This window comes from Aptenodytes forsteri, unplaced genomic scaffold, assembly GCF_000699145.1.
Source record: "Aptenodytes forsteri isolate BGI_AS27 unplaced genomic scaffold, ASM69914v1 Scaffold61, whole genome shotgun sequence".
In the NCBI taxonomy this organism is placed as follows: Eukaryota; Metazoa; Chordata; class Aves; order Sphenisciformes; family Spheniscidae; genus Aptenodytes; species Aptenodytes forsteri.
In genome coordinates, this window is record NW_008794443.1 from 4,882,257 (window position 1) to 4,902,217 (window position 19,961).

Genomic DNA, 19,961 nt, shown 5'->3' on the forward strand with positions numbered 1-19,961 from the left:
TTTTTTAAAGCAGTTATGTTATATATTTCTGATTTTTTTTAATGTTGTAATAACTTTAAAGGGGTGGTTTTTATTTCTGAATGAGAACTAGCATTTTAGAAGATCTGTGGGACCAAAGGAAGAGAGTTATTCCAGCTCTCAGCTGTAGTTAATTTTGTGAAATTAAGAAGCAAGCTGGTGTTAGGTTCAGGAGCAGAGTTCCAGTGAGCAGGCTCTTAGTCTCATGTTCAATCCACCACAATCCAACAGCCTCTCTGGTTCTATTCTTAACCTGTGATTTCTCTGCTTTCTCTATTAACTGTTTCTCTCTTCTGAGTGGTGCATTACTGAATGTCAGGCAAAGCCTCATTTCTTGGTATAACTAGGAGGAAGTCAGCATTCAGGTGAAAGATTTTGTGGTGGTTTTCTCACAGGAAGAACCAGAAGAATGATCACAAACCTAGCATACATATGTAAGGAAAGATTGAAAGAATGTATGTGGAGTTTTGTTGGGTTTTGTTTTTGGGTTTTTTAGTCAAAAGAAAAGAATACTGTTGGGAGACAGTATAAGTCTTTAAAAATAGAAAAGGTTTCTACAGAGAGAAAGAATATTAATTGTTCTCTTTTTCCTCTGGGAATAGATCAATAATTAATAAGTCGCAACGAGGATGTTTTAGATAAGATGTAAGGAAAGATTTCTAACAGTGAGGGTGGTGAAGCACTGAAATAGTTTGCATAGGCTGTAGAGTCCCCATAGCAGGAGATTTTTAAAGGGTAGGTCAGACAAACATCAGCTGATAATATTTGTTTAGCTGATTCTGCTTTCAGGCAAAAGAATGCTCTTTTGAGATCCTTTCCAGACCTTTCTCTATGATTTGCTATCTAATATCTTCTTAGGAAGATCCTGTTTTAGAGAATGTTTGATATTTGTTTATGCTAAAGTAAGCTTGAATGGAAAGGGGGTTTTAAAGGTTTTATAAATCTGCAAATGTCTTCCCTTCAGTATTCAGAAGAAGTAAAGTCCATTACAACTTCTTTTTTTTACTCTACATCAATGATGCACTAGAACTCGGGAGTTTGAATTCAGCTTTCCAGCACTTTTCTTTCTCCTGGGCATGCAGGGGACAGGGCTTAGGAGTTCTGCAGAAGTAGTATGCTCATAGTGGTTAATATTGGGAATAATCTCTCTGAGGAAATGCTGAAGTCTGCTTCTCAAGCAGAATGGTTTCTGTTTCAAAGGACCATGAGTTAAAATACTTCAGAGGAGGGAAATGGGGGGCATTCCACTGGGGACTCCCATGAAGTCTGGTTGATCTCCACTTAGTTGATGGAAAAGAGATTTCTCCAGATATTCTGTATGTATAATGCCAGGACCACCTTGGATTTCATTTACGAGACTCCTTCAGTCAGTAATGCGTGGAGTGCCTTGGTTTCATGTCTCTGTGTTTCTCTGCTTGTTGTAATAGCTGGAAGAGGAGATCGCACTGAGAGAGAAAAAAAAGCAGGAGAAGGAGAAAGCAAAACTTGAATGGATAAAGCAGCAACAGGAGATGGGAAAGGAGATAGAAGAACAACAACCTGAAGAGGAACCCGAAGAAGAGCCATTGCCACCTCTCTACATACCAGAGGAGCCCAGTCCCATCCTCTGTGGGTTTTATTCAGCACCAGGAAAATTTTGGCTTTCCTTGGTAAGTCAATTTTTATTTTATGTTGATGGGATTGCAAGATGTGGCAACCTTCCCTTCACCTCTGGGTGCCTTAAAAAACTGATTATCTGAAATCTGCCATCTCTAGGTCATGGAATTCCCTTCATACTTGATAGTTTCAGTGGTCTTTGTGAAGTAAACCAGTAGTGTCACTCCAGTTCAGATTGTTCAATAAGTTTCCAATAGGTACACTTCTTGGTGATGCCTGAATGGGCACAAAGGCTAAGCTGTTCCCTCACAAGCAGAAGGCAGAATCTTAACATATTGGTAGGATGGCTTGTACTGCCAGTGATCATGAGAGATTTTTCTCTGTGGGTAAATAGGATCTCTAGATGTTTGGAAGTAACATTTCCTAACCTATCGTAGAACCTTAAGAAAGGAAGAATTATTCTGAAAATTGCATTTATCTGGACAGCTGCTTCAGTGTTCTTCTGTCACCATTTCTTTATGGTCCTTCTCTTCTTCAGGGTGGGTATGACTCAGGGTTCCTCTATCATTGTGAATTCTCGAATTATCACCAAGATGACCCTGAAAACAGGAAAGATGAACCCTTTGAAGTGATTCCTATTGAGGACACCGACGACAATCCCATCCACCAAATCTCCTTCTGGTAAAACATTGTAGTGTAACAGATAGCTTTGTGATAAAGCTTGACGAAATTGAACTTGGAAGGGAGGAGGGTACACTGCTTTGTCCCTTTTTAATTGTGGCTCAACTCTAGTGTGCAGGAACTCTCTCTGGTTTTCCTGGCACTGAGTTTCACTTAAAATTCCTAATGGACGCAGTTGGGCACTGTGTCTGACAATAACTTAAAAAGCCGTTCAAAGATGAAAACATCTGATTTCTAATTAACTACTGATTAGGACTCAAACATCCTAGAGTGTAGAACTCAGGAGAACCATTAGAAGTCTCTGCAAATTGTCATAACCAGAACAGCTGTTCTTTTTTATAGTTAGCAAAGAGAGGACACAGTTACCCCTTGAGGAGAACACGGAGGGATCAGTCCATCCCTCTTGTGCAAAGAATACAGGCTTCCAGGACATTCTGTGAACTGTACGAATGAAAAGGGTGAACTATTTTCAGACTCTCAATATTAGGTTCCCTGTAAGGCTGGGCATGTTCTGCATCTAAGGAGGCAGGTTTAGTTCAGGCTCTAATCTACAGCTGGCTGCATTCATCATCATCCGTACTAGGTGGAAAGCAGGGAAGGAAAACTGTTTTTCTAGCTCTGAACTTGGTGTCTGCTACCCTGCCCAACTCAGGGCTGAGACCAGTTCCATCATACCCAGCAAATGCTGGAACATTCCTGAGCAGCCAGTTAGCTGGAAAAAAAGTTTGTAGTAGTATCACACAAACTTTAAATGGTCCAAATACTTTGCTCCCAGCTTACAAACGTGGGAAAGCTACATTTATTAAGCTAGATTAGCTCTTTTCAAGTATCACCTTTTGAGCTGTGGCCTTATTTGTTACAAGTTGCCTGCTATTACTGTTTCTCGTTGCTTATTTGACAGTACCAGCAGACTATTGATGTTCTGTGGGATGCAGAATGGCGCACTGCGTGTTTATCCTCTCCAAGATAAAGACCTCTCAGTGAATACCCTGAAGGAATACTGGTCCTTCAATGTACATGACAATGATTATGGCCAGATCCAGGGGATCTGTTCTAGTTATGATGATAGGTTTCTGATTACCTGTGGTGGAGATGGAAACATTTTTACTTTCAACATCTTGTCTCCAGAGGATGTTCACAAAGAGCTAAAAGCCAAAATCCCCTCTCCTAGGGTAAGTCGCTACCCTCTTTCACTGAATTAGGCCTGTTTACAATGAAACTACTGCAGGTGGGTAAAATCCAGTTCAATTATTTGGCATCATAGATCTTTCATAGCAAAAGCTGAGGTTTCCCAAACAATTTGGAAGAAGAGCTCTTGCAAAACATTCCCTAATAAACAGGCACTATGACTGCATTGTTCCTTCTCAATGTTTTGTAGTTTTCTCCAAATAAGCATAGTATGTGTTGTTCGTATGTAATATTCTACTAGTCTTTTCCCACTCAAAGGTGTAATCATGCACATTCCTAGAATGAAAGAACCACAAGGATTTGTCATACTTACCACCTGTTTTCGATTTAATTCCAGTAAAGTATGATTCTGCTCTGGGTGGGGATTCTAGCACATCTGGTACCATTCATATACAACTCACAAGTTGGATTTTTTAAATTTGCAAAATAGCACAGCATGATGCTGATTCTGCTGCTCTTTCACTCTTGGACAGCATTAGCAGTAATGATATTGCAGGTGTCCTGTAATCGCTGTAGAGCTCATCACCTTTAACATGTTTGAACAGATGACACTGGAACTCGATAACAGTTCTACTGATAATACACAAGAAGAAAGAGGTGTCAATTCCCCCACTGAAAATGTTCAGAGTTTATTGAATTTTTAAAAAAATCTTGAGTACCTAAATTAAACAAATATAACTTGAAAGAAGCAGTGAGACCTGTTGAGTAAAGAAGTGCTATCTTGCACAATGAGTTTTGGAGTAGATATACATTCAGTACAGTTTAAAAATCTTGGAAGTGTCAACATAAAACAAATCCAACTTTTAAATATTTTTAATATTAGTTGGTAACTACGTTTTGAAAGATGCTTGATGAGAGGGACAGAGTGGAAATTGTGATTTTGATCATTTAGTTAAATTGTTCATGACTAGTTGGAATTCTTTACCAGTATCAGTAGAATATATAGCACTGAGAATAGACTCAAAATAATTTTCTTAAACTAAGTGAATGATTGGAACCTGTGATATCAGAGCCTTGCTAGCTCCAGTTTTACAAGTAGCAATTAACATACAATTATAAACCATATACACAGTTTTATCATTTTGAGTATGTAAGTAGCTCTGTATAAAGATCTTTATGGTCAATTTCTATTGTTCAGGCTAGCAACATTGCTTAATGACCATCCTAATAGAGTTTTTCCCTTATCAAAGTATATCTTCATTAAGTATCTATTCTAGTTTTAAGTCATGTGGAAGATTTTAAAAATTCCATCTTCATTAAACTTAATGAGATTCTTAGAGAATCAAATACAAATCCTCTGAAACTAATTGAGTTAAATTACAGATCAATTTAGTACGATTGTATTCACTGTAGGGTGATAGGCCCTCCTCTTTTTTTAGAGCATGATTGCCTAGGGAAATGAGGCTTGTGCGACTGCAGTGTCCATCCATCTGTCATTCTTCACAGCTAATAATTGTGAACCCATTATGCAGTCAGCAGAAGCAAACCAGATGAATTACACATGTAACTTGGAATTAGCCCAGGATATGTTGTCTCTTGTCAACCTGGCAGTGAGAGGGGACAAGAGAATTGGGTTTGCGGGGTAGAGAACCAAAGATGATATGCGACAGAGTGAAGTTAGGACAAGCAATGATGTAATGGTTAATGTTGATGGGGAGGATATAGGATTTGTGTTCTCTTTCCCTAAGAACTATGCTCCATTAGTTCTTTTACATGTAAACCGACTTAATTGCTTTTTGTTCTTGAAACATTAAAACGTGATATTTAAGGCCTGTATAGCAATATTGATCATGAAGGTTTCTTCTGGTTTTGTGAGAGGCAATGGGAGCTCTGTCTTAATGTTTGTAGAAGCTTTATTGTCTGTTGAAACTATTATTGCTTGTTTAAAGGCAAGACAACATTTTTATTCTAGAGTGGTCTTGAGAAGGAGAAGGCTACTGAAGACATTGAGGATCCCAATGCCTACAAGTAAGAGATGCTTGGATAATAATAAAAGAGATTTTCAAGTGTTGGTAGCTCTTTCTTCAGACCACGTATTTCTTTTTGCCTTCTAAGAGGAGGGAGAAGTTGATCACCCTGAATTTGGGTAATTTCTTTGTTACACACAAAGTTTTTTCAACCTTTCCTTCCATTTCATCTACTCTTCTGTGGTAGTAATTCAAATATGGTACTCTGAGACTTACTTAACTTCAGACTACAGAGACAATACAAGGGCAAGGTCAAAGCCCCATGATGTTAGGACTGTACAAATATACAGGAAGATGAGTCCTTTCTAAGTTACCCTCAAAGCCATTGAGTTCATTGGGAGTTTAAGGATTTCAACAAAATCTAAAAGGTTACATAAACTGTAATCTTTCCTCTCTTCCATTGAGATAACACCATTTCCTTTTTCATGTATTTTCAGCCTTGAGGAAGTCAAGCAGAAAAAGGAGTACGAACGGATAATGAAGGAAGCTGAAGAAAAAAAAAACAAGAAAAGAGAGGAGTTAATTGCACTGAGGCATGAGTTTCTTTTTCTTCTTCAAAAGAATCAGGAGTTGCCCAAGCACATGCAGCTGCACAGAGAGGTACTTCTGTTTTTTATAAGGGTCATTTACCTTTAAAGGCACCTTCTTCTAAAATGTTGCTACCCAATGTATTGGGGCCAAAGATGTCCAACCCTTTGCATTAAGGTAGTTCTATGAATATATAATTTGCTGGGACTTATGAATCACAGCTTATGATTTGTGTCATTTAAGAAGCATGTGGGGAAAATGTGGTTCTCTGTGGAGATCTGAATAGCTCCTGAAATAAAGGATTGTGTTGATGTGCGTGGAACTCTGGCACCTGGGCAAAAATATTTATTACCAAAACCTAGTAGCCAAGATAATGTGATGCTGGGTTTTCTATCTTTCTGCAGCAGTATGAGATGGACCATAGGATCCTTGAGGAGCTGGATAGGCAGACAGCACAGAGAATCCAGTTAGTGCAAAAGGAGCTGGCTTGGGAGCATGAGAAACACTTGATTGGACTGCAGAAGCTACGAAATCAGTAACCACTTTTCTTCTTCTTCTCCCTCTGACCTTGCATGGGGCTTATCATTTACAAAGTTGTACCTGCCACAAGAAAAAAGAATGTGATTTTTTTTTTCCCCTCATATAATCAATAATTCTTCTGTTCTGTTATGATTCTGTTCTTATTTTACTTGGAACATACACAAGAGTATACATTGATATTTGGGTATACTTTCTTTTTTTGAATCTTTGCTAAAAATTCAGATATGCAAATCAAGGAAGTAGCTTCATTCTGATTCACTTCTATATGAAGAAAACTGGGGGGTTTTTTGAGACTAAGTTTGCCTGTTTTTTTGCCGGTAAGTTCAGTAAGAACCAAGAACTCTTATTGGAACTTTGAAGAACAACCTGTGAAATGAATCCCTGTTTTTCAGGCATGTTGCATGTCTGTCAGATATTTTAGTGTCATTGCTAACACAATGTTCCCTATATAGTTTAAAGTTACGAAATTAATTTTCTCAAGAACACAAGTTTAAGCGCAAGGTACATTTTGGGTTGGTTTTCTTAAATCTAAGTACATAGCAAAAGATGAATTCCTAAAAACAAATACACGATAGAAATAATACACAATAACAAAAACACCTTAGACACACAGAGTGTGTGAGTGGGAAAAGACTTGAATGAACATGTTTTTAATCAGTCCTTAATGTTAGATGGAAGATATTCTCATGAAGAACCTGGTGTAAGTTTCAATATTAAGAGATGTCTTAATATGTTTATTCTTGAGCATCTCCATTCCTAGGTTATATAAAAGTCAATAGATAGTGTCAGATGTCATCATGCTATTATTTACTGACTTGTGAATTTACATGTAATGATTATATGTGCAATAAGTAAAATACATTATTCATGTCCTTTTGGTCAAGGAAAAATGGTATGTTGTGCCTACTGACATCAGACAGTTTTGTCTAATTTGGTTTTTCAGGTTTCGGGACTCACTGGAATTTGACACTGTTGTTGTTCATGCTATTCAAAGCAATCATCAGATTTCCACCTACAGACTTCTAGCAATGTCTGAGAAATACTACCAAGATAAGGAACGTCCATCATGGAAGAGGACAGTACTTAAACGGGCATGGAAACAAGCAGAAAAAAGGGAGATCGTCAGAGAGACAAGCCGTACGCATAGGGCTAATGATGGCCGTTTAAATCTTATCAGTAATATGGTTTCTGTCTTTCATCTCAGTTTGTTTTCCTGAGTTCAAGCTAAAGAAATTTATAATTTCTTTAGGTACAGGTAAAGAAATATAACTGTGGTATGTTTTTTCAGTACCTACATACATAGTAACACACATACATAGTTCTCCATGTTTAGGTCAATGCCAGCAATTGTCTGTCAACCCCATGGGTAGAATGTGACTAAGAGTCAAGTCAAAGAACCTGAATACGTTCAGAACATCCACTGCAGTGGAACTATACTGATTGACACCAGCTCTACAGGAGCTGTCCCAGGGGGTTTCCAGTAGTTGGGACTGCACTGTGCTGCATGGTATTTACATCTTCACATGGTTGTTTTTTGGTTCAGATGCTAGAATTTTTGAGGGTGAAGCTGAAAAGCTGAAGACGTCAGAGGTCCGAAAGCCAACCACGCATTATATAGGAAGCAAACATGAGCAAATCAGAAGAATTGTTGAGAAATCTGACAAGGTGAAAGCTAAGATCGTGAAGAGGAAGGCAGAGTGGGATGAATTGTGAGTCTTGAACTGGACTCTGTGCCCTTTTAGTTCTGCTTCTTGCCTGAGGTCAAGTAATGCTATTTAGCTGTCATATGGCACTATAATCTCTCTCCCTAGTTTTTTATATTCCTAATGGTTGTAATTAAAATAGATGAGTTTTCATGTATCTCTCAGTCTCAAGAGAGCATTAAAATCTTGCAGTTAGTTTCTGTGGTTCCTCTAAAATATTAAAAAACTTAAATTCAGCTAGGTAGCTGCAGCTTCAGATAGGGAATAAAAAGGTGTCTAAATTGATTATGAGGGACACCTAAACCGTTACAATCAACTCTTAGTTAACCCTACCAGCACCACATAGAGCAGATGCTGTAACAGCTGGGTTAGGTCAGTTGTGCTAACATCATAGCTATTATGTGAGTGTTTGTGATATGCCTTCACGCTTCATGGTGGTCTTTATCTTGAGAGGCAAGAAAGGGGGACAAGACATCTTTAAATGCTCATGCAAGTACAGAATTTTTTCATTAGGAGATGAATGACAGGGAATGGGACCAATGCAGAGTCAGAGTACAAGGCTTTTTAAGGTTATTAACTGTTTAACAATATAGAGTAGGATCAGGTATTCTGTGCTGCAGGCTGGTGGAGTGTTGACACACGGCTCCCTGAGACTGAGAGCAGCATGTACTTGCTAAACCCAGAACTCAGTCCAAGTGTAGAGGTTTAACCTGTCCCATGGCAGACCTATGTTATAAGAATTTTTTTGGCAAAAAAATAATCTGAGGCTTTTGTTCAAATGTGCAAGGATATACTTCTCAAAGTAGCAATTGGCTTCTGAAAGAGTTGTGTGATTCTTGATCCCTAGCTCACCTCTCAAGCCTTGCTGCAGAAATCAGAAGATATGAAATGACCCTGTTTGTTCATCTGTATGCTTTCTGTCTTAAAGTTCAGCTTTGTTTTGTACCTACCAGATACAAGAGCAAACCTAGTGATGACTATGAGAATCCCAAGGATGTTGAGGACATCAGAGAAGCACAGGAAAATATGGGATGTTATAAGCTGAAGACTGCCCCTAACTACAGAGTCCCTGAACACAAGCGTATGAACACTGAGAAGAAGGTGATGCAGCTTATATCCCTGGAAGCGTTGGTATGTAAACTGATTCATTGGTGTGTATATTTCCCCCTTTTTGGGGGAGGGAGGATAGTGTATTAGTCACTGAAGAAATTTTTTGAAAGGAAATCAAAGTGGATGTGGGAAGAGGCCTTGAGGGACAGGCTGTCTTGAGTCAGCTTTAGTTACAAATCAGCCTTTCTCTTGTGAGCTGTCAGGATAACTGTCAGCTGGCTCTTTTTAAATGAGAAAGAGAATTTACCATTTCTAGTACTTCAGCAGGAACATCTGTCTTTTTGAATTCTTCAAAAAGTCTTATCATCTAGTAACTGGTATGCTTTCCTTAAAACACTGAGCTAAATAACTCCTGCCATGAAATACCTTTACAAAAACAGGGATGTGAGCAAGGACAGGCGTTTCTCCTGTGTGTCTCCATATTTGCACTTTGGCAATCACTGCTTCTGGGTACTAAGCATTGGAATCTTCCTCAGAAACCAGGTCTTTTGGAGCCACCTTTCTGTGATAGGATTTCTACAGCTACCACACGTCTTTTAACCACAAAGACACAAGAAGCTCAAATGTTGTACAGTATCTTTGTTGCTTTCCTTGTGACTTCTTTCCCCCCATCCTTCATCTCATAGGAACTGTTTTTCATTTTATTTGGCTGGAGCACAAAAGAATGACAAATTTCTTTAGCTAAAAGAACAATGAAGGAATATATCTATTGAACTTGGAACTGTCTAGTTGCTTTTTGGTAGGAAGGCTTATTTCTTTCCTGCTTATTGACAGAGGAGCCTCTTCACTGCATGGTTTATCTTTGTCTGGCGAAATGTAAGTTACACTCTCAGTGGCCCTGAATCTTCTCCAGTCTTATCCTCGTGAACCAGTTGCCTAATCTTAGGTACCCTCTAGGCTGGGTTGCTTTGATAGTGAGGTCTAAGCATTACAGAAGCAATGCTACAATCTCAGGGGATTTGTTGGATCATTCTAATCTCATGCTTGGGCTCCAGTACTTCACTGTGGTGCTGATGTTACCAGATACCCAGTGATTAACCTAAATCAGTAGGACAAGCCAATGCAAACAAAGGGAATAGTCCTTGTTGTAAATTCCAGGTTTATACAGATGAAGAATTCCAGTTACTTCAAGTGGCTAGTGTATAGGGTTGTTTTCTTTTATAAAGATCAGAGAAGTTTCTGCCAAATACATTAACGTTAGATCACATTTGATTATTATTTCATGTGAAAAGAGTAAATTAATACAGCGTCTCCTTATCACAGAATGATTGAAGTTGGAAGACATTTCTGACAGTAATCTAGTCCAAACCCGCTGCTCAAGCAGGGCCATCTAGAGCAGGTTGCCTAGGACCATGTCCAGATGGTTTTTTAATATCTCCAAGGATGGAGACCCCACAACCTCACTGGGCAATCTGTGCCAGTGCTCAGTGACCCTCAGTAAAAAAGTGTTTCCTGATGTTCAGAGGGAACCTCCTGTGTTTCAGTTTGTGCGCATCTCCTCTTGCCAGTCACTGGGCACCACTGAAAAGAGCCTGGCTCCAACCACTTTGCACCCTCCCTTTAGGTATTTATATACATTGATGAGATCCCTCCCCAAGCCTTCTCTTCTCCAGGCTGAACAGTCCCAGCTCTCTCAGCCTTTCCTCATATGAGAGATGCTCCAGTCCCCTAATCATCTGAGTGGCCTGTCCTGATTTCAGCTTGGGATAGAGTTAATTTTCTTCCTAGTAGCTGGTATAGTGCTGTGTTTTGGATTTAGTATGAGAATAATGTGATAACACACCGATGTTTTAGCTGTTGCTAGGTAGTGCTTACACTAGTCAAGGACTTTTCAGCTTCCCATGCTCTACTGACTGAGAAGGCTGGAGGTGCACAAGAAGCTGGGAGGGGGCACATCAGTAGGACAAGCCAATGCAAACAAAGGGAATAGTCCTTGTTGTAAATTCCAGGTTTATACAGATGAAGAATTCCAGTTACTTCAAGTGGCTAGTGTATAGGGTTGTTTTCTTTTATAAAGATCAGAGAAGTTTCTGCCAAATACATTAACGTTAGATCACATTTGATTATTATTTCATGTGAAAAGAGTAAATTAATACAGCGTCTCCTTATCACAGAATGATTGAAGTTGGAAGACATTTCTGACAGTAATCTAGTCCAAACCCGCTGCTCAAGCAGGGCCATCTACAGCAGGTTGCCTAGGACCATGTCCAGATGGTTTTTTAATATCTCCAAGGATGGAGACCCCACAACCTCACTTGGGCAATCTTGCCAGTGCTCAGTGACCCTCAGTAAAAAAGTGTTTCCTGATGTTCAGAGGGAACCTCCTGTGTTTCAGTTTGTGCGCATCTCCTCTTGCCAGTCACTGGGCACCACTGAAAAGAGCCTGGCTCCAACCTCTTTGCACCCTCCCTTTAGGTATTTATATACATTGATGAGATCCCTCCCCAAGCCTTCTCTTCTCCAGGCTGAACAGTCCCAGCTCTCTCAGCCTTTCCTCATATGAGAGATGCTCCAGTCCCCTAATCATCTGAGTGGCCTGTCCTGATTTCAGCTTGGGATAGAGTTAATTTTCTTCCTAGTAGCTGGTATAGTGCTGTGTTTTGGATTTAGTATGAGAATAATGTGATAACACACCGATGTTTTAGCTGTTGCTAGGTAGTGCTTACACTAGTCAAGGACTTTTCAGCTTCCCATGCTCTACTGACTGAGAAGGCTGGAGGTGCACAAGAAGCTGGGAGGGGGCACAGCCAGGACAGCTGACCCAAACTGGCCAAAGGGATATTCCATACCATGGAATGGTATGATGCCATGGTGGCATCATGCTCAGTACATAAACTGGGGGAAAGCTGGCCGGGGGTCAGTTGGTGGTGAGCAATTGCATCATGCATCACTTGCTTTGTGTATTCTTTTATTATTAATGTTATTACTATTTTATTTTATTTCAATTATTAAACTGTTCTTATCTCAACCCACGAGTTTTCTCACTTTTACTCTTCTGATTCCCTCCCCCATCCCACTGGGGCCAGGGGGGAGAGAGTGAGCAAGCGGCTGTGTGGTGCTCAGTTGCCGGCTGAGGTTAAACCACGACATGGCCCTTCACTGGACTGTCTCCAGTAGTCCCATCTCTCTCTTGTATTGGGGAGCCCAGAACGGACACAGCACTCCAGATGTGACCTTGCCAGTGCTGAGGAGGGATCACCTCCCTTGACCTGTGGCAACACTCCCTAATGCAGTCCAGGATACTGTTAGCCCTCTTTGCCACAATGGCACGTTGCTGGCTCATGGTCCACTTGGTGTCCACCAAGACCCACAGGTTCTTTTCTGCAAAACTGCTTTCCAGCTGGTCAGCCCCCAGCATGTACTGGTGCATAAGGTTGTTCCTCCCCAGATGCAGGACTTTGCACTTCCACTTGTTGAACTTCATGAAGTTGCTGTCAGCCCATCGCTCTAGCCTCTCCCTCTGGATGGCAGCACACCCGTCTGGTGTATCAGCCACTCCTCCCAGTTTTGCATTATCAGCAGACTTGCTGAGGGTACGCTCTGCCCCATCATACAGATAATTAATGATGTCGAACAGAATTATTATTACTGAATTCTGAATATAGAATTATTACTGAGCTCTGCCTACAGGCCAAGCAAGATGCAAACAAGTTGTTACAAATAGGTTTTGCTGCACTTGGCTGTTTAATTCCCACCTCTTACATGTGATATAAGTGGCACTTTTCAGATTAGTGGATCTTCATCTTGAGTTGGAGGAAAAAAAACCCAGCTGATGCCAAAGTTCTCTGAGTTGACTTTGGGACTCTGGATTGCTGGAAGGCCTGGATAGAATTTGTTTTGGACATCTAGTGGCTTTTATGAAATCCAAAAGCATCAGACAGAATGTTACTTTCCTGCTTTTAATATCGCTATCTACTATACTTCAAAAATTCAGAACTTTGTTCCACTTCTAACCACCTGCAGTAGCTGTGATTTCAGCTTCACCATCACATATAAAGGACAAGAATCTCATCTGCCTTCCAGAACATACATTTGTGGAGGACTGCCTCAGTATCTTTGAGGTTATATGAGATAACGGCTTTGTTTCAATGACTATGTCAAGGTCTAGATTTCTGTACAGCAGTGCATTTGGTAGTGTGTACAGTAAAGGTCCTCTCAGGTTTGTTTCTTTTGCTTGCTTACGAAATACTAAAAGAGATCTGATTTTCCTTTTGTTAGTGTATTATTTGTACTATATGCCTGAAAAGAGGGCCATATATCAAGGCTGAGATACTCTCTGTATTTAATGAGGGACAATCCAAATTACTAATCCTCTAAAACCCACAGCTTATTTTCACAGCCTCTGTCTGCTTTCTGCACTGCTTCAACATCTCATGTCAAGAAACTCACAATCAAGTCAGGAGCTGAGAGAATGGGGAAGCTTCGTTTCCTTCTTACACCTTTGCTATTCACTGTGAAGGAGAGGAATAGAGGTGGTTCCAAAGATTTTTAAAACCACAGACTGAAAGACAGGTGTTTAAAAATGCTAATGTGTGGAGATGGTACAGAAAAGAAAGCTAGCATGGAAAGAAGGAAAGTCAGTATAACAAGCCTCTTAATCATTACTTGTGTTGGGGAAGACTACATACTATGTAAGTGTTCCTGGGGAATCCTGCTAAAATTGCTTTTCCTTTGCAGATCCATAAGAGGAAAGTGAATATGAACAAAGAGATCATGTCTTTGCGGGATCTCAAGATTTCTATTATTGATAAGATCAAGTGTTTAGTGCAAGAATTGAAATCCATACAGACAGCCTTGGATTTATCAGAATGTCTCCCTCTTCCCCCGATCCCTCAGTTATACCCAGATGAGGTTCCAGAAAAAAAATTTGAGTATGACAGTGACATCCTCCTGAAGTTCAAAGAGGAGCAGGAGGCCAAGGCAAAGCTCCAGGAACAGTTGGAAGGGTCTCCCTCATCTTGTGCATTTAGGCATGGGTTTCTTCGAGCTCCTTCCATTAAAGAGATTGACCCCATGGCACAGGCTGCAGGTGCACGCCCGAAGAAAATAGCATCATCTGTGGTCACAGAGCAGCGAAAGGTTTTTGAGATCAAGAAGGCAGAGCCAACAGAAATGGAACTGGAAATTTCAAAGAGGGAGAAGATAAAAAACCTATACTTGCAGGAGACCTTGATTAAAAAGGTAGGAAATCAAAAGTTATTTTTTTCAGATGGAACAATCCCACTGCCCCAGAAATAAAACCAAAACCCCTTCCTTCTGCCTCAGGATTGCAGCTACTCTTGCCTTTCCGAAGTTCAGGAAAATGCTATCTGGTGCAAATTTAGTGTAAATCGGTATAAATACCTACCTGTGACCTGTGTGCTGGCTATCACTTGAAAAACAGATCTTAGATTTCTTATTGATTGTTCTATGAAACCATGAGCTTAGTGGCCAAAAAAGACAAGTAAAATGTTAGAAATTACTTGAAAAGTGACGAAGAGGAAAAAAAGGAGCATCACTACAACTTTGTAGATTCGTGATGTTCTCAGCTCTTAAATAACTGTAGTCCCGACCCTTTGGTCTCAAAAATGATTTTGTAGAATTAGAAAAGGTACAAAAGAGCGTAACCAAAATGCTTAGTCATGGAAAAGCTTCTTTAAAAGGCACATCTAAATGGATAAAGCATCTTGGGCCTGGAAAAGGAGCAACTGAAAGGGTTGGAGCAGAGGTGATAAAATTATGAATAGCATAGAAAAGGAGAGTGGGAATCACCTCTTAAAAGAAGGAGAGATATCAAATCAAATGGTCATGTAGAAAGCTTGAAACATGCGAATGGAAATAGTTTTCCTATCCAACAGTAACGAAGCTTTGGAACTCTGTGTTAGGATGTGGCGGAAACTACAATTTGATAAAGTCTGGAAGAAAAATCCATTCAAAGCTGTTGGACACAAACATACCACTACAAGCTCAGGATGTCCCTAAGTCAGAGTTTAGGAGGGTACAGAGAGGAGCGTGCCAGAGGTGTACCACTATTCACTTGTTTGCTCTGTTCCTTACCGTCTTTTCTCTAGCTTCTGCTATTGGCCATTGACTCTTTGGTCTACTCCAACACAGACACCCTTGTGTTCACGTGTGTGAAGGTTTTGAGAGAATATCCAAATGCTGCTGTGATCATCACATATGTATAAGTTAATGTTGGCAGCTGCTAGTACTGATTTAACTGTAAATGTCTAAGGGAAGAGCTGGCAGGTATTCTGAAAGAAGTCTGTCAAGGCAGAAGACATTTATTTATTGCTACATCTGGGATTGTTACATGAACTGCTTCAGGCTACTGTAAAACATTCTCTGAAGAGTAAAATACTTCTGGGGTTAGAAAAGGAGAGTGGGAATCACCTCTTAAAAGAAGGAGAGATATCAAATGGTCATGTAGAAAGCTTGAAACATGCGAATAGAAATAGTTTTCCTATCCAACAATAACTAAGCTTTGGAACTCTGTGTTAGGATGTGGCGGAAACTACAATTTGATAAAGTCTGGAAGAAAAATCCATTCAAAGCTGTTGGACACAAACATACCACTACAAGCTCAGGATATCCCTAAGTCAGAGTTTAGGAGGGTACAGAGAGGAGCGTGCCAGAGGTGTACCACTATTCACTTGTTTGCTCTGTTCCTTACCGTCTTTTCTCTAGCTTCTGCTATTGGCCATTGACTCTTTGGTCTACTCCAACACAGACACCCTTGTGTTCACGTGTGTGAAGGTTTTGAGAGAATATCCAAATGCTGCTGTGATCATCACATATGTATAAGTTAATGTTGGCAGCTGCTAGTACTGATTTAACTGTAAATGTCTAAGGGAAGAGCTGGCAGGTATTCTGAAAGAAGTCTGTCAAGGCAGAAGACATTTATTTATTGCTACATCTGGGATTGTTACATGAACTGCTTCAGGCTACTGTAAAACATTCTCTGAAGAGTAAAATACTTCTGGGGTGGAGTGGGATGCAGCGAAACATTCCTGTGAAGCCCTGGTGATTCTTTTACTATTGTGCTGAGAACAAAGATGCATTTGGGGTTAACTTTGTCTTTCGAAGCACTTCAGTAATCCGTAGTAAATAGCATGGGCGAGTTGTTGATTTGACAGAGAGAATTTTTCCTTTCTGCTCTTTTCTCTAGCTTTACATGTTTAGCTCCACTCCTAATACTTTCCCTGTTCCTCATTTGACTCTCTCATATGCCCCAGATCAATGCACTGGTGATCAACTTTGATGCTGAACTTCGCTTTCTGCGGCACAAGAAACTGAAGCTGGATGTGCAGATGAAAAGTGCTGACCTGCGCTACATCACGTGGTATGAAGAGCTGCTTATCCTGAAGGACCTTGAGAAACGTGAGAACCTTCTCCAGGGACGTGTTGACACCCTCATCAGTGAGCAGGAGGCCATGCGAGTAAGTAGGCTGTGTGTCTCTGGATTTAACAGTACCACTAATGCATGGCTTGAAACAAAAGCAAGCCATAAAGTAAATGGTGGCATCTCTTTGCTTCATTTTAGCACTGATCCAGCATCTAGTGCTAAATTTTGAAAAACAAGAAGCTTTTGATGATCAATCTAGGATGGTCGCTTTTAACTTCCAATAGTTAATGTTTTCATAATCTTAACAGTTGTATTTTAATAGGTACTTCATGATGTGGAATAAGTGACAAATCATATACTTAAATTTAAGAACATACGTCTAGGCTTTGTTTGATTGAAGCATGGGTTTAAAGGAAGTTTTGCATTTCCAGATCTTCACAGATACATCCTATATACACACACGTGGGTTGTTTTGTTTGATTGAAGCATGGGTTTAAAGAGAGAAAGAAGTTTTGCATTTCCAGATCTTCACGGATACATCCTATATACACACACGTGGGTTGTACCTTTTAACTGAAGTAGTTTTTTTGTTTGTTCAGTCAAAATTGAACAGCTACCTTGCACAGATGGAGGATAGAAAGAGTGAGATTGTAAAGCTTCAGGAATGTGAGAAAGCTCTTTATGCCAACTTCCAAGCATCCCTTGGAGAAAACAATGAGTTTGCCCGTTTTCTGACCAAGGTTCTGAAGAAGAAAATCAAGTGCATGGAAAAAAAAGAAGTAGGAAGAGAAGCAGGTTGGAGATGCTGTTCTTCTTGTTTTATGGATTTGTTACACATACTTCCATGTGGTCAAGTAAATGTCTCTCAGTCTAGCTGGAGCCCTGGGTACATGCAGCACTGAACTTGGTTCAAAAAAACATAGATCTGACCTACCCAGATTTGTTTATATACCGACCCATGTTTTGTGGCAGCCATTTTGAATGATAACAATGGTGTAATTCCAGTTCTAACATGACTACATTTGGTCTGATGACAGCTCCTGCAATTTACTTCCTGTAAGTCAATATTGGGGACTGATAACTGGTATGAAGAAGAGGCAAAGCTTTAAATAGCTACTTCCTATGCTGTACGAACGGGAGCTATGGATAAGAGATTAGTGACATTCTCCTTTAATCTGTCCATTGACTAATGAGAGATCATAGACCTAATCTGCAATCGCCTATTAGTCACAGGACTAAACATACTACGAAAGGATTTCATTTATCTTAGTGACTCAGTTTTAAACTGTTAAGGCTAGGCAGTCTTACTGAGCTAAAATACTTGTGCTCTCTCTCTGACTTGGCTTTTGATTTCAAATGGGACACGATTAGCAAAAAGTGCAGACAACAGTGATGCTTTTGTGACAGTTTTGTGCCTCTGTGTATTTTGCTTGGTTGATTAATCTCTCCAGTAGAATGGTAAACCTACCAGGTTTAGATTCATAGCACATATAAAGAGTGGAAACATTATTGAAGAAAGTCCCAAAAATGTGCCTGTGTCTGTGCATTTGGCACTACTAGGTGATCTCTCTCCCTCAGTTTTTTGTTTTGTTTTGTTTTTTCTTTCTGTGAAATTATCAAATCAATGCAGTAGGCACGAGGTGCCTGGATCCACATATTACCAGGGTGATCTTTCATGGATTATTGGGGTTGTGTTCACCAGCACATTGGCATAATGCACAGCTAGTGGGTCTGGGTGTGTTCTGCAAGCCAGCAGTACTGTCCTTCTCTTCCAGATGAAGAAGATGAGAATGAAGAGGAGAATGATGATGAGTCCAGCTTGGGGATTGATGAAGAAAATTCTGGATCTGAAGATGAAGTCTTTGATGACTCTGTTTGCCCAAAGAGTACCTAAGCCATCATTTCCTTGGATTGACTACTTGTTTAGCTTTAGGGGCAACATTGTGTGTTTAAAAAGAAAACACAGAATTTTTCCTTATTCACTGCATATTAATGCCATTAGGGGCCAGAATGTGTGTACCCCTCCTGAGTGCAGCATTTCTCTCCAGGAAATCTGTGAAGATAATGAAACTGCTGGTAGTATAGGGTACCCTAATTAAAAATTTTGGGAAAATAAAACTTAGCTAAGCACTAAGAATTAATTATTTTGTGTGAAGAACCATTCACCATTTCACAGCTGTTTTCTGGAGAGAAAAGGCTTCTCGCAGGAGTGGAGCTGGAGCGAGGCTGTAGCTGCTCTCTGGAAACCTGCTGCCTGGCCTAGCTAGATCCCTGTTCAGGGAAGTTCTGTGGGGACCCTGCCACGGTGTTAAACTAAGCTCTTTGTTACCACCTCGTGGATTTATGCAGCAATTGCCTGTTGCTAGGCTGCTCTCTTATGGGTATCTGGAAATTTAGGAGCTTTACTTTGCAAAATCCTCTTCATTCATTCATTCAACAAAGGCAAGCAACTCCTCCCCCCCCCTTTTTCTTTTGTATGAGTTTAACTAGTTTAGGGTGTTGGTTTTTTTTAAAATCTTTGTGTGATATGTCAATGACCATGTAACAATACTGCTTTATTTTCAGTTAGAACTTACCAACAAATTACCTTATCATATTTTTTTAAATTGGATTTTAACATCATTTTCACAAATTGAATTTTTGATTAACTCATCATTAATCTCCTTTTTCAATGAAATGTTGGGAAGAAATGAAGAGGATTTTTACTTTTTATTGAAAAAGTCCAAATTACTAATGTAATGGGGAAATTACATGTTGCATTAGCCTCTCCATATTTGTCTCTTTATGTGTAATTTGCTTTGCCTTTATTGGATTTTATTTAAAAATTTTTTTTTTATTATGCCCACTGATTTGGGTTGATAAGGGTGACTTGATTAATATGACTGAAATCACTGCGTTAGAAATTCACAGATCCTCCTTACCATGAAACAAATGAAACAGGTCCGTGAACCACAGCTTCATTTACAAATAGAACTATAAGTGATCCCTCCAGCAGGTTCATCATTTATAGGGAAGGGTGCTATGGATAAACAACTACATGTTCACGTAATTGAAGATTATACTGTAACATGTATTAATTACTGGGACTGTATTACTTACTTACAAAAGCTAACTTTTGAGCACTTGGCTTTAATATTGGCTTTGATGCATTTAGTCTTACTTCTGGAAACAAACTGTCTTGACTGAATGTAAAGAAAAAAGATCCATCCAAGACATTCACCCCCTCGTGGAGGAACGTGGCCTGTGTGGTTTATGTTTGAGAAAGCTCTAGGGAACCATAGGCTTATTATGGGGAACGCTGGGCAA

General features: G+C 39.8%; 1 protein-coding gene across 1 annotated transcript in view; it reads left to right on the plus strand.

Moving 5' to 3' along the window:
• Positions 1-19,961, plus strand: part of CFAP44 (cilia and flagella associated protein 44) — a 53,994-nt gene that overhangs the window by 27,957 nt on the left and 6,076 nt on the right. The window contains exons 18-30 of the mRNA XM_019474722.1: positions 1,446-1,667; positions 2,153-2,295; positions 3,197-3,467; positions 5,396-5,451; positions 5,888-6,050; positions 6,383-6,513; positions 7,462-7,652; positions 8,062-8,227; positions 9,175-9,352; positions 14,009-14,512; positions 16,546-16,749; positions 17,255-17,450; positions 18,431-18,541. Coding sequence (XP_019330267.1) covers positions 1,446-1,667; positions 2,153-2,295; positions 3,197-3,467; positions 5,396-5,451; positions 5,888-6,050; positions 6,383-6,513; positions 7,462-7,652; positions 8,062-8,227; positions 9,175-9,352; positions 14,009-14,512; positions 16,546-16,749; positions 17,255-17,450; positions 18,431-18,541 — 2,536 coding nt within the window. The remainder of the gene's footprint in view (positions 1-1,445; positions 1,668-2,152; positions 2,296-3,196; positions 3,468-5,395; positions 5,452-5,887; positions 6,051-6,382; positions 6,514-7,461; positions 7,653-8,061; positions 8,228-9,174; positions 9,353-14,008; positions 14,513-16,545; positions 16,750-17,254; positions 17,451-18,430; positions 18,542-19,961) is intronic.